Source organism: Myodes glareolus, chromosome 13, assembly GCF_982192425.1.
Source record: "Myodes glareolus chromosome 13, mMyoGla1.1, whole genome shotgun sequence".
NCBI classification, from domain to species: domain Eukaryota; kingdom Metazoa; phylum Chordata; class Mammalia; order Rodentia; family Cricetidae; genus Myodes; species Myodes glareolus.
In genome coordinates, this window is record NC_142038.1 from 26,220,630 (window position 1) to 26,235,865 (window position 15,236).

At 46.5% G+C, this 15,236-nt stretch overlaps 1 protein-coding gene across 1 annotated transcript in view; it reads right to left on the minus strand.

Annotated features, from left to right (window-relative positions):
• The window catches only part of Sh3tc2 (SH3 domain and tetratricopeptide repeats 2), a 57,778-nt gene that overhangs the window by 13,681 nt on the left and 28,861 nt on the right, over window positions 1–15,236 (minus strand). The window contains exons 9-12 of the mRNA XM_087896008.1: window positions 11,051–11,184; window positions 8,440–8,481; window positions 6,619–8,316; window positions 6,345–6,525 (exon numbers count right to left, since the gene is read on the minus strand). Coding sequence (XP_087752134.1) covers window positions 6,345–6,525; window positions 6,619–8,316; window positions 8,440–8,481; window positions 11,051–11,184 — 2,055 coding nt within the window. The remainder of the gene's footprint in view (window positions 1–6,344; window positions 6,526–6,618; window positions 8,317–8,439; window positions 8,482–11,050; window positions 11,185–15,236) is intronic.

A 15,236-nucleotide genomic window follows, 5' to 3' on the forward strand; every position in this document is an offset into this window, starting at 1 on the left:
TAAAAGACAAACAAGTTGGCCAATACCGCCATAGACTCCGCTGGCACCAATCCCATGCTGAGGGCCTCAGGCAAGACACTAGGCCATTTTGGCTCTCTACGTCCACAGAACTTCCTGCCACATGTGGTTGCCCTGAAACAGACTCACCGCTCAGAAAACAGCACATATTCAGTAGAAGCTTTCTGCTAGTCCAGTATTTTCCTTATGGATACCTACTGTAAGTTCCGAGGCCTGCTGAGAGGTGACCCCCACCAACCCCATCTGACTCTGCATCCTTTGTTAGCCAAGGACTTGCATCATCTCTGCCTGAGTCCCAGCGATCACCAATACCTGTCTAACTTACTCACAAGACCCTACCAATTTCTGACTGCTATTCCATCTACCTGAAAGGCCATTTGCTACCATTCTCCTCTTTTCAAACATCACACTCAGCCCTTGGTACTCTCCTCAGACATTTTATCTAGATGACTTCTGTCACACAGATCCCCCCATCGCTACTCCCAGATGATTTCTGTCATCTCAGATTAACCCCCCCCAGACTCCATCCCTCCTTATAAGTGTTCTCTCCTCTGAACCTGCCTTTGTTTGCTCAAATTTGTTGAAAATGGAAATCCTTTAAGAGGAGCTGAAGAAATCAGTCCATGACAGTGGTTCTCAACCTGTGGATTGCAACCTCTTTGGGGGTTGAACGACCCTCTCACAGGGGTCGCCTAAGACCATCCTGCATATCAGATATTTACATTGTGATTCATAACAGTAGCGAAATTATGAAGCTATGAAGTAGCAATGGAAGTAATTGTGTGGTTGGGGTCACCACAGCTTGAGGAAGTGTATTGAAGGGCTGCAGCATTAGGGAGGTTGAGAACCACTGGTCCATGACGTCAAGCCCCACTGAAGGGCTGGAGATATGGCTCAGAGGTTAAGAGCATTGCCTGCTCTTCCAAAGGTCCTGAGTTCAATTCCCAGCAACCACATGGTGGCTCACAACCATCTGTAATGGGGTCTGGTGCCCTCTTCTGGCCTGCAGGCATACACACTGACAGAATATTGTATCCATAATAAATAAATAAATATTAAAAAAAAGACCCACTGAATAAATTCTTTCTGGCAATTAACACCAGGAAAAATTTTGCTCTGGCAGACACATTTGTTCGTGTTCTTTGATTTGACAGTCAGAACCTCAGAAGGCTTTCCCCTTTCTACTTCACCTACCAGGAAGTTTCAAGAGAAATTAAAATTGGCCACACCCAGGGGTGAGGAGACACCTGTTGTTCTGTCTTGTTCTTTGTCCTTTTTCCTCTCTTTTACAAGCTCTCTGTAGGACTGGGTGATCCATCCATGCTAAATATGTGCAGCACTCCTGCATGTCCTCCCAATGAAACGACTATTTTACAGATGGACAATAACCTTCCATCTGGAGGCGCTTCCTAGGACACCCGAAGTACTTCAGAATCTCTTAATCTCGCTGGTTGTATCTGGGGAAGGGAATGTTGTTGGTGAGTGGATGTCTCCTCCAAAGAATTCAAATAAGAACCTCGAAAACATGAACTACTGAATATTTAAATTAAAAGACCGTGGGGTTGGAGAGATGACTCAGTGGCTGAGAGTGGCTGCTCTTCCAGAAGAGCAGAGTTCAGTTTCCAGCATCCACATGACAGCTTGTAATCATCTGTAACTCCAGTTCCAAAGGATCGCATGCCCTCTTCTGGTCTCAGCAGGCGCTAGGCACCTAAACTGTGTGCAGACACACATGCAGGGAAATAACCATACGCATAAAATAAAAACAAATGAAATTGTACAGACTGAAAGAACTCCGAAATGAGCTTCTAGAACAACAGAGCCAGGACCTCAGAAAATCCAGGCCTCAAGAAAAGCAATGAAAACGTGAACAAAAAATTTTCAAAATAAGCCTTTCCCTGGAAAGTTTGTTCAAATCTCATCTTAATTTTACTGAGATGGGTTGGTTTCTCGCCTGGCCTTGATCCTTCCTGCGACAAACATCAAACCAAAGCCTCAAAGTCAGTTACTGGGAAACCCTGATGGAGGAGGGGTCAGGAAGAACTTGGATCCCCAAGTTTTATCCCAGAGGATTGTCAATTGCCCTGGGAATGGCCTCTGAAAGCCTACACGACAGGGCTTATTTTTACTGGACAATACTCAGAGCTTACTCATTTAAAAGAAAATAACAACAGCAACAAAACGGAAGGATAATTAAACATTGCCACTGTGTGATATAAAGAAAATATTTGGGATGAGTAGGAATCTAGGGCATAACATGTAAATCAGTTGAAGAGTCTCTTGATATCCGTGAGGCCCTGGGTTCAGCCCTTGGCATCACTAAAAGGAACTACATACAAGGAACTGGCAAAAGCACATATACGCAAAGGTGGTGGAATACCACGCCCACGTGGGGCTTTGTGAAGCCCCAGCTTCTCCAGGAAGGAAGGCCAAGCGCGTGTGCAGAGCTATGTGCGCTCAGAAGAAACTCCTGAGAGTGACACAGACTAATACAGTTTCACAGTCCTTGGGAACCCACTGAGAAAATAACTGGATGGAAGGAAGGAAATGAAACAGTGCGCTATAAAATATTTACTTAACATGGAGATAAGCAGTAATTTGGAAGAAATGAACGTTGGAAAGGATATGAGACAAAACACAAGCAGCAAAATGATAAGATGGCATCGAAAGATGACCTTGGAGTGATTATTAACTATGAATGGGTTAAACACTTCAGACAGAGGTAGACATTGGCAGAACAGATATTTTAGATGACCATAGTGTATGCACACTTTAGACTCAACCCCTAACTAAGAAGCTGTCTTCAAATGATACCCACTGGCAACAGGAAAATCAGTTTTCTCCCATGAAGACACAGTAGGTAGATTAACCCCACTGCAGGACAGGGTCTGTGCTCAGTAGTAGTTGGCCAGCACAAAATTAACTCATTGTTTTGTTTTGTTTTTGTTGTTTGGGGTTTTGGGGTTTGGGGGTTTTTTTGTTTGTTTAAGTCCTGTTTCATTTTGCTTTGTTCTGATATTTTTTGAGTTATTAGTCTCTTACTTGCCAGTTTTGATGTTCATTTTCATGGGAGTTTTTTGCATTTGTTTTTGTTTCTTGAGGACTCATTTTTTTTTATTTTAAGAGAGAGAAAAAGAACATACAATTGGTTAGGTAGGGAGAATGACAGAATCTGGGAGGAGCTAGGGGAGGAAAAACATGATCAAAATATATATTATGAAAATTTTTTTCAATAAAACTGAGTTTGCCTCAAAAACCGCTGACTCAGCATTTCATGGTCATCCTTTCAAATAAAAAATGGAAGCAATGTATAATAGACCTTTTATCATAATTCCACATATATAACTAAGGTATATATATATATATGTATATATATACATGATATTTAATATTCCTAGAACTTAATATAGAGAATGAGATATGCAATCTTTCATACGCATGAACTATTTACTGATATTTTTTAAACTGTAAATAGCTACTTCTGGGGAACTTGGGACATAGAAACTTGCAAAGGAACTCTTGTTTTTCAGTGTATTATTTTCAGTGTTGGTAAATTATCTTGTTTTTACTCTAAGTAATGATTTTATTTTAGGGAGAAAAATTCCTTATTTGGGGACCAATCATTGTGTCCTTGCATCTATTCAATACTCGGTTCCTTGTTTGTGAGTACCCCTTAAGGAGTGGTCCAAGCTATTCTACGCCTAATAGTGCATAGGACAGGGTCAAAAAGAACACGTGGGATGGGCACCTGAACATCCCTTGATGGCACTGACCACTATACTTGTCACTAAACACGGGAGAGCTTGCATCCATACTCCAAGCCCCTTTTTTCTCCTTACCTGAGCCCTCAGCATCCCCACTCTCTCTTAACCATCAGAAGCAGGAAGCACACAACAACACAAGGATGGTGAGCCTGTGGGCTAACCAACTTGGCTACCACTCAACTGCCCACACAAGCACAAAGCAAGTGCCTAGTTCTAGGCTTGACACAATGTCTACCTACAAGAACTTTGACCATACTTTGAGTATTTCTGACCCCCCCAAAAATAACCCTAGGTCTCTGACTCCATGCCCCCTATCTAAAAGTCCCACAGCTTTAAGAATCTGCCAACAAAAAAAGCCTCCTTGGAGGAACTAGGAACCTGGCAGCTCTTGCTATAGCTAGCCGGTCTCAGACTCAACTGGAAGATTCCTGATTCCAACTGACTCTATGAACACAGCAACCAAGACAGTGCTTGTTAAGGGCGTATTATTAAGTCACAGCAGGGCTTGGTTTCTAGACTTCTAATTCCAGCAGCTGCTAGCTTCTTGTGGTCCCTAGTTCATGTCTTCTCTGTACCAACCACATCATCTAAGAACAGTGATTCTCTCTCCCTCCTTCCCTCCCTCTCTCCCTCTGTCTTGTTTTCTCTCTCCACACATGCCTTTAAGATCTCAGTATTCTTGACAACTAAACCAGAGCTGAGAGCACAGGATGGCCGGGAGCTGGGAACAGGAATACTCTGAAGCCAAGAATATATGGTAACATGGGCATCCTCGCTTTAGCTGCTTAAAACCTGACATTCCTAAAGCCAAGCTCCAAGATATATATGACTATACCATTTTCAAAATTTCATTGAAACCCATATTTTGGGTCTGTCCAGAGGCATTCAGACTCCTAGGATGTACAGAAATGGACACAGAACAGGCTGGACAGGCCTTCCTTTGACTCCACCACCACCACCACATGATGTTTGTGTCAAAATTCTCTCCCTGGCACCTAAGGCAAAGGCAGTGGGGAGCTCAGAAGACATCTGATTTTTGTAAGAGAGAGGGGAACAGAAAGAAATACAGTAAGCAGGGAGAAATACATAGAGAAAGAGAGTTCACCGTGTGCTTAACCACTGACTGATTGCCTGTATACCCACTGTTACCACGGTGCCGGTGCTGGCTAGTTTTATGTCAACTTGACACAAGCTAAAGTTGTCTGAGAGGAGGGAGCCTCAGTTAACAAAATGCCTCTATAAAGTCAGTCTGTAGGCAAGCCTATAGGACATTTCTGATTTAGTGATTGATCAAGGAGGACCCAGCCTATTATGGGGAGTGCCACTTCTGGGTTGGTAGTCCTGGGTTCTGTAAGAAAGCAGGCTGAGCAAGACAAAGAAAGCAAGCCAGTAAGCAACTCTCCTCCACAGTCTCTGTATCAGCTCCTGCCTCTAGGTTCCCGACCCGTCTGAGCTCCTGTCCTGACTCCTTCAGTGATGGACCACAGTGTGGAAGTGCAAGCCAAATAAACCCTTCCCTCCCCAACTTGCTTTTGGTTCAGATGTTTCATCTCAACAATAGAGACCCTAACTATAGCCAAGCCTAAAATGCAGAAGCTAGCCTTGAACGAGTTTCCCCTCAAATACCTCTCTGCTCATCCCTAGGAAGCATCTCCCTTTATTCTGTTCAAAATTGGGAATGGGGTATTAGAACACAAGTCTTTCATAGAGTGAAATGAAAGGTTTTAAGACCTCTGTGGGGTTTGACGAAATGTGTCAAGGCTTGGTAGAGATGGGACCGCTGACTGCCCATGAGTAAAGGAAAACCCTGGTGGCCCTGGACTGGTGAGAGCTGAGAGTTCAAGCAAGCAGGTGGCACCGTGCATGGGTGAGACTGAGTATCAGGGATCTAGAGGATATTTGGATATATTTTGGGCATATTTTTGCAAAACTAAAGATTTTTCAGAAAGCACCAACCAAGAAGTTAACAGCAAAACAAAATGCTAATATCTAGTTTTCCCACGAAGCTAAGGGTCAAGGGACCCTTCCGCTACCATGTGGTCATTCTGAGGCTCCATACATGGTGAAAGTAGATGTGATTGCCTGAGTCCCGGGGACATTTTAAAGATGAGGTCCCCACTAAGCATTTTTTTCACCATAAAATTTTACACCCTGCTTCATGGTATTGATTTATTTTGTGTCCTTTCCAGAATCCCAGCTGCCTTCAAGTAGTGAAGACCCTCCCCTGAAGGGGCCTCTGCCCTCTTTGAATTATGTAATCTCAGCCAGTCACAGGATAGTAAGAGTGACATAGTAATCATTACAAAGCCTGTCTGTATTTTGGGGACTTTAAAGCATTCATTTCTCACAGTGGTAGTGTAAGATAAATATCATGGTTATCCACCTCTGACTGAAGAGGAAACCAAGGTATAACTGGTCCAAGGCCACAGAACTCCCAGCAGCCAGTGCTGCATGGTAGATGCAGAACCCACGGTTTTCCATCACAATTTCCACGTAGCATGTGCATTTGGACTTGGCTTCTTGAGAGAAAGAACACCATTTCTCCCTAAGGCAGGGACTCACCTGGATGTATTTAGGTTCCGATAAAGCTGCCCGAGAGACTCCAGTAACCGCCCCTCCATCTCCCGGTCCCTGAGTTGCTGAACCAGGGCCAGCCAGTGTTCGTGATATGTGATGCACGCATCAGGGTTTGGGGACACCGAGCTGTAGAAATGGCAGAGGGATTTGGTGACCTGGAGCTGACCTGAACATAAAGCAGGGACATGAATGAGACAAGGACAGAGCAAGTGCCGATGCTTTCTTCCCCAATGCTTCCAGCAATATGAGACATACTCACTGTTCAAGTGCCGATGCCTTAGGCCAAACAGCAATGCCATTTCATAACAGAGGCGGCTGTGGACCAGCTGCTGTCCAGACACCAGAGCTTGACCCAACCAGAGTAACACTTGTATCAATTCCATATCTGTCTCCTTGCTGGCTTGGAGTTCAGAATACAGTCGGACAGCTTGCAGGAGATAACCCCTGGCTGACTGCTGCATGCAGGACTTAAGGGTCAAGTGGCCAAGATTGGCCATAGACACGGCCTGGTTACGCACATTCCCCACCTCCCGAGCCCTGATCAAAGCTCGGAGGTAGCTCTTGGCTGCCCTGTTTGTCCGGCCTTCGTCTTGAAACGCAAGTCCCAGGAGGTTATGGACCACGCCCCTCTGCGTCATGCATTCTGTCTCCCTCAAGCAACACAGTAGTGGTTCAAGGATCTCCAGAGCTTTCTTGGTCTGCCTGGCTAAGAGGTAAGCCCAGGCCAGACAGAGAGATGATTCAAAGGCTTCTTGTTCACCTAGTAGCTTCCCTAACGTCTGGGCCTGGCTCAGATAGTAGATGGAACCCTCAAGAGACCTATACTGGAGGTACATTTTGGACAGGATGAGACATAAGGTCCTCTGGGTGCTCGGGTCAGTCTGCTCTTCACAGGCAGCCAAGGCCTGACTGAGGGTTGGACAGGCCAGCGCAGAAACTTCACCCCAGCTTGAGGAAGGAACACCAAGGATCTTAGGGCCATTCTGGAGAATGAAATAGGCCTGCCAAATGGAAAAGGACATCCCCCGGGCACTCTGGGGACAACGTTTCTGAACAGAGGCCACTGCAAGATGTGGAAGGTATTTCTTGTCATACAGAAAACTCAACATGGTGACTGTAGCCTCCGAGGCAGGAGGGTGTCCAGAAAGCAGCTGCAGGCGCTCAGCAAATGGCAGAACTTCCTCATGCCGGCCAAGGCTCAGGAGCAATCGGATGGCCAGGAAGCAGGACCTGGCCTCCAGAGGGCCACTCCCCACCACAATCCCTTGACGCAGCACATAGGCCACCACATCAAGCTCGTTCTTGGCACAGAACTCACGGTCAGGCAGGCAGGCTAGCAGGGCACCTGCCTTTTCAAGCAAGGCCGAGCCTTTATGCCTTAGCCTCTGCCTCAGATAGACGGCTGCCAAATTGATGTACAGAGCAGACACTAGGGAGAGGTCCTCAAACGCCCCGTCAAGGACCTGTATGGCCTCCTCAAAGTATACCCTGGCCTGGGAAAGTTTGATCTTCCTGATGCTTAGTCGGCCCAGGAGGAAGCAGAGCCGGGCGTGGGCCCACGTCATGTGGCTCATCTTGGCCCACTTTCGTGAGGTCTCTAGGTAGGCCACTAGCTCATCCTCCTCAGAGAAGCTGTAAAAGGAGGAAGTAAGGAAAGAGAAGGAGGAATCATAGAGGCTCTTAAAGTGGTCGCTGTAGCCCTCGTGATCCAGGAAAGCCAAGATGGGGGCAAAGTGCTCTGCTTCATCCTCTTCCAAGCTAGTGCTCAGGTCCATGAACAGTTCCGGGTCATCGAGGTCGTCAGGCTCTGGAAGGTGATAGCTGTCAGAGGAGGCCGAGAGGAGCTCTTCCTCGGGGCTGGAGTCCACGGAACTGCTGGAGCGTCTGGAGTCCAGGGTCTGCCGCTCCTCCCAGGCCCCACCAGACCTGGCCTCCTTGAAGCCCTCAGGGTGAGACGCTGTAAGGACAGGCAGAGTTGAGCATCCCTGAGTGTCTGCAACTAGGACAGTCAGCTCCTGGCAAGAGAATAGATGAGCTGACCTGAGGACAAGAGGTCAGGCTCAGTACGGTCGCTACTCACCGCTCAGATCATTCTGGAGATTCTGGATGGATTCGAACTCACCTAGGTAGAGATGAAGGACAGGCCTAGCATTAGGTCAGAACACATCACCATGCCGCTGACCCCTGAGGAGCTTTTGAGTCGAGGTAAGGCTAAGAATGGGCAGTCTTTACCCCCCTCAACATCAGCTTCAGAGTTCCCATCATCCCGTTTAGCTCACACACTCTACAGTGGGGGCAGGTCAGAGAAGAAAATATGGAAGCAGGAAAAAAATGTGAGCATGCAGGGGGGCGGGGGGTGTTAATCTGGGGAGATGCAAGGCCCAAATCTCTCAGTTACTTTATAGCAGAGCTGGAGAGAACCATCATCACAGGGCACCTTCAACAGACTGTGCTGCAGGGTACCATTCCTACTCCCTTCCTGTTCTCTCTCCGCGTCCTGCTTCTTTACTCCATCCTCCCATCATCTACCCATTTGATAGACAGGCGTCCTGTGTGCATTAAAAAGTGCCAAGACTGGGGACCATGAAAGGTCATGTTTAGAGGAACAGAAATGCACCTGAGGCCCCAGTTTGGTTCCCTCAAGTAACCTGATGGGATACACTCTACAGTGTTAAATGCTTAGACTTTGAGCTAGTCGCAGGTCTAAGCAGAGAACGAAGAAGGTCCGGAGCCATGGAGGACAGTAGAAACCGCAAATACAGATTTGTGGCTCACACCAAAACACAAGGAGTCGGCCCAAGTCCCAGAACTGATGTGAGCACACAGGTGAAGGAGTTCAAGAGAAAAGGAAAAAGATGGGGGAGGGGGTGTGTTAATAGGCCCATCGATATTTCCAGGAAGAAACACAGAAAGCAGAGAGCTGAGAGAATCCTAAAGGCCGGGTGACTTATACTAGTTACCCAATGCTCCCGAAGTGGGGAAAATCTAGGTAAGAACCAAGAAGATGCATGGAGTACAGGCAAGGGAAGCATGTTCTTGACTAAAGAGCCCCCCACTAATGGGGCCTGTGGCGGTCAAGGCCACACAGCCCTCAGGACAGCAACTGCTAGAGGGAAGAGTCTACTTTTCCCTGAGAATGCAGCAGCAGTGTGGTTCCCACACCTTGAAGCAGTAGACTCTAGGAGCAGTGGTCCCCATCAAGCCCAGCCTTCTGCTACTCTCCTATGGGGAGAGCTTCTGGGCTCCTCATTGCAGATACTCCAATGTGCAACTTAGAAAGGGTGAAAGGCCCCACCTCTTAAGCTGGGAGAGCGAGGAGTTTGACTTGGAAATCTGTGTGCATGTCCTGGCCTCTCCAATGCTGAAAGACACATGCCCACCTTCATGTGGTCATTTCTCTTGGGGCCAGGATACTGAAAGCGCATGCTGTATCATCACAAGATGGGAGCAGACTCAGAGACTCTCTCCTTGCCCAGGGCATCAGCCCTAAAACAGCTGGCATTAGCTAAAAATCTGGTTCCCCTACTGCCTGCCTTGATGCTGGGGTCTATACAAGCATCAGGCATAGCCCACAGCCAGCCAAGTTGACTCCTGCTCTTTATACAAGTAGTGACAGGCTTCCTGGGATCTGCTTTTGGATCTTCCAGTCAATGGGCCAGCAGTAAACAGACACCTTGGATCCATGTCTGTCACAAACCACTGCTGCCCTCCCTGCTCCCTGAGCTCTGCTTCCCCCACCAGGAGGGAATCAGAACTTCAGTTTCCTGGCTGAGCCCCGCAGATCTGCTACAGTGAGAATGTTTAGCTAGGGCTCAGTGCTGATATCTGGGTTTTGCACTCCTCACAAAGGCTCCTATACATGAAGAGAACCTCGAAACCCCTCTCTTCCTGGGAACTGATCTGAGAGTCCCTTGTGGAGAATCTCTGGCTAGTGCCATGAAATGTCAACCGTCTAATGCAGTCACATAGAAGCAGACATGTCACTACCACTGAAACGGAGGGGACAAGGAACCCTTCCTCAGCCTTATCAGTGAGAGTAATCGTACTCCTTCACAGAAAGCAGTGGGTCTTTCCCATCATAAGGAAACTGTTATCATTTATTTGTTTACCATTCATTCATTCATTTATTCATTCATTCAGCGTTGCTAAAAACTATGCTAGGCAAGGTAGAGCCACCCCTAAAACTGATACATCCAGCAACTCAGGGTCATCTTGTATCCAGGGCAGTGTGATGAAATAGGTTGTCCTGGCTAACAGTTGTCCTGGGTCATGTGCTAATATTCTTGGGCCTCAGTTTACTGATCTTTAAAACAAGGGTTGAGATCATCTCTGAGATCTCTTTCCAGTTACTTGTGGGATTTCTGAATTGGTACCTAGTCAGCCCTGTGACCTTTAGCCATGACTCAGGAAGTGCTTCCTTTCCATGGGATAAAGAGTCAATACAGCTGACCATCCAGGGTAAAAGCAAGCTGGTTTCATGTGTCACAGTTGCGAGATAACACTATGTATTCAAGCGAGAAAGATCTGAAATCTACAGAGAAACTCCGCTAATCAAATATAAATCAAATGAACAATGATTGCAGTCCCAAACTCCTAAACCGGGTTAGAATGTAGAGAGCACTGGCTATATAGGCTGCTTTCTAGCCTTTAGAAAGCCTGCGCTTTTTCCGAGTCTGAGGAGCAACACTCACTAAGCCGGTAGACAGAAGCGATGTCAGTGTGAGCAAGCGCACGTAAGAAGCCGGAACACTCAGCCTTCCTGTCACTTCCAGGGGCCCAGAGAGAACATCTTTCCTCCTCACTGAAAAAGGCAGAGTTCTTGCTCCTGGATGAGGCAGAAAATAGACACAGGTTAGCGCTGGGCTTCCCCACCTCCCTCTCTCCACGCAAGGATGTAAAGCTTAGCGAGGCGGGCTCGTCCATGGTTGGCACCAATTCCTCACTGGCGCAAGCTGTGCTTCACTGCGGGAGAAGAAAGGGAAGTTGGACGGTGGTAAGTGGGTCAAGCAGAGGTGGAAACGCCCCATCTCCCCTGAGAAAGAAAGTCCTGTCCCTCAAACCCTAAGGGCATCGGTTTGAAACAGGAGTGACAGGAATTGGTACCTCAAGGACCAGGATTTAAGGAAACCCTGATAAGTTCCTTTCTCCTTCGTTTATTTCCAGGAAGTCGGGCACAAATCGTACCTGTCTAGAAGAACAGCAAAGAAAGCTCCCCTGTGACCAAAAGGAACACTACCCAGTTGCTAAGATTTGACTTCACGACACAGAACAGCACTATGCAACACTAGGAAAGGAAAGGAATTACTAGGGAACGGGGAGGAGGGGTGTGGCTGGAAAAGCAATCATATCCTGAAGACCTTTTTGAGCACAGCCTATGTGTGACCTACCTGTAAGGACTCATTTGCTTCTTAGGGGTGATTTTGAAAACTACAAATGCCTGACAGGGCACATCCCATATTTAGCTGGTCATGCTGCAAGATCCTTCTCAAGACAGTGCGCGACCCCTGAAATCCCAGCACTCCTTGGGAGGCTGAGACAGAGGAATGCTTTGAATTCAAGGTCACCCTGGACTACGTGGTGAGTTCTAGACCAGCCAGCCTGGGCTACAGAGTGTGACTGAGACAGGAGAGTAGGGCAGAGGGCAAGGTCAGGAAAACCTTGGGCAAAAGCAGCAAAATTAATATAGGAGAAAAACAAAACTGGCAATGAGGAAAGCCAGGCACCCTCACCCACGCACCTCACACCCCACACCCTCAGCCAAGGCCATCTAGAACTGGTTGGAGCCACTGCTGCAGGTGCAGAGGCATGCCAGAGTGTCTGAAGGTGACCAGCCTGCAGCTCATTATAAACTTCATATTAACAGAGAGCGTACACCAAGAAGCCAACCCTGCCCAAATGACTCCCCCAAAAATTTATGACTGGAATGTAAAGAGCCCCATTCTTTGTATCATGCCATCCTTTCAGAGGCTAAAAACTTCCTCCTGCTCCGGCTGTCTTCTAACCTTGAGAGCATCTTTCTCCTTCTGCTACTGTCCACTGCACATGCCTGCTCAGTTTCTTGCTCTAAACCTAAAAATCCCAGCAGATGCTTCTGAACCCCAATGTCCACAGAATCATTGTGCCCAAAGAGAACACAAAACACAGAAATATATATATATATATAGTACCAAACGATTTAAAACCAAATTCTTCAAAACCCCCAAATGCATAGCAGCTAATATGTTTGAAGGATGTTACCACACTGTTGTTTAATCTCCACAGTTGCTCTTTAGGCAGGGACTAGTCTTACAGATAAAAGCCTTACAGATTAAAAAGAGTTAGAATTGGTGACTGAGAAGTGAGAGCCTCTCTAGTCAGGGTAGGGATCTAGAGAAACGGGGATGGGTGGTTGTGATCTGTCCCCGTAGCCTAGGCAAGAGCAGCTGGAAAGCGGGCAACAGGCCAGCGGCTGCAGGGACTGCTCGAGGTTGCTCCCCTCCTCCCTGGCAGACTGCACAAGAGCCCTGCTCTGACACCTGGTTCACAGTACTTCCCCCACAGGTGTGAGCCCCACTCTTGGATTGGTCTGGTACACAGTACTTCCCCCACAGGTGTGAGCCCCACTCTTGGCCTGGTCTGGTTCACAGTACTTCCCCCAGAGGTGTGAGCCCCACTCTTGGCCTGGTCTTCAGAGTCCTCCTATTACCCTCAATTTTTCAGCCTCAGAAGAGTATATGACTAAAACTTTGAGTTGAGATATGAGTATCTCTAAGGGGTCTAGAGCTATGGCTCAGCGGTTAAGAGAGCATACTGCTCTTCCATAGGATCTCAGCCCAGTTCGCAGCACCCACATTGGGTGGCTCACAACCACCTGTAACTCCAGTTCCAGGGGATCCAACACCCTTATCTAGCCTCTGTGAGTAGCAGCATGCACACGGTGCACATCTGTTCACGCAGGCTCACACAGGTATGCATAAAAAAAATAAAGGCTGGGAATGGTGGCACACACCTTTAATCCCAGCATTCAGGAGGTAGAGGCAGACAGTTCTTTATGAGTTCAAGGCTAACTTGGTCTACAAAGGGAGTTCCAGGACAGCCAAGGCTGTTACACAGAGAAACCCTGTCTCAAGAAACCATCACCAAAAAAGAAAAAAGAGAAAAGAAAAGAAAATGTTTGGGGGGCTGGAGAGATAACTAACTGGTTAAGAGCACTGACACTGACTCTTCTCTCTGAGGACCCAAGTTCAATTCCCACCACACACATGGCAGCTCATAACTATCTGTAACTCCAGTTCTAGGGGATCCGACACCATCCCACAGACATACATGCAGAGAAAACACCAGTGCACATAAAATAATAAATCATTAAAAATAAAATAAATAAATTTTAAAATATATATTATATATGTGTCTATATTATATATGTTTACATATTATTTGTTTTTATATATTGTATGTGCTTATGTATGTGTGTGTATATATATATATAGCTTTTGTAGACGCTGTAAATGTTACAATATATTCTGAATTTATATGATCATTTGATATTCATAACAACTCTTTGTAATTGTTTTTTGTTTGTTAATTTGTTAATTTGTTTTTAATCCATGTTTGCTGATGAATGTGACTCAGGAGCATGTTCAGAATTGTACAGTTGGAGGGTGGTAAAGCCAAGACTGAAAGTGGCGTCTTGTCCGTCAGCATCCATGTCCTGACTTGGAGCTGATCTGCCAGCACCCTGACTTTAAAAAGAATCCAAGAGACAGAGCAGCCTACATATTATGGATTTCTAAACACAAAAATGAGCTAGTGAACATGGCAAAGCACCTAATGACATGGCATGCGTTCCTAGGTTACTCTACCCCACACACATTCAAAACCTGGAAGACCCATGAAAAAGAAAAGTAGTTTAACAACCTCTTAAAGTTTAAAAGAGGTAGGAGAAATCTCAAGGATGCAGAATATAAGGATGAGAGGTGATAGCAAGTGTCCCAGAGACTCTAGCAGTTTAGTTGAGTTATAATCACCCTCCCTCCCTGGCCAGGGACAGAAAACTTGATCTTAACTCTGTGTATGAGGGAGTTGGACATAAGCTCTTCCCTAAAGCCCACAGTCTAGAAACACAGCAGTTTCCTTACATGGAACTGCAAAATGTCTTAATGCCTGCCATTCTGGTCACACCTTCCACCTCTGTGAGTCCTGCATCCCCAGTGCCTACACCATTGGAGGGTGTGGCATCCTAGCGAACATGGTGCAATGCAGGCACCGCAGAGACTGCAACGTTATAGGACCTGGACCATGAGCTGCTCAGATTTCAAGAGAAGCAAATGTAGAGATGTCTCCTGGCAAGGAGGTGTTCTTTGCTGCCGAATTCATGCAAGGCCCACATTTCAAAAAGATGTTGAACACAGTTCACGTAATAAAAAACTGCAAACCAAGAAATATAAATTATGAAAGAAAACCAAAAGAATCCCAAAGTTAATAAATACTGCAAATTAGAAGCCATGATCATTTGAAGTCTGACTTACAGTAAGCCTGGTTAAAACAAAGAAACAAGAAATGAAGAGGTGAGACTATGAAGGCTGGATGGTTTTCGGAGCCACAGCCCTCGGAGGCAAAGGCAGCTCTGCAAATGGAAAGCAGAGGCGAGCACACTAAGAGGGGCAAAGATGAGTTAGATGGCAGCTCAGTTGTAGCAGAAGAGAAAAGAATCCCCCAGGATGTGGCCTCAAGTGACAAAAAGGTGACTGGTTACAAAAAAACAAACAAACAAACAAAAAACTGATTCAGCAAGATTGATGATAGACAAGTCCAACATACCTCCGCCAGGATTCCAGGAGAGAGGCTAAAAGATTGAGAGGGGGCAATATTCAAAGGGAGAATGACTGAGAAGTTTCC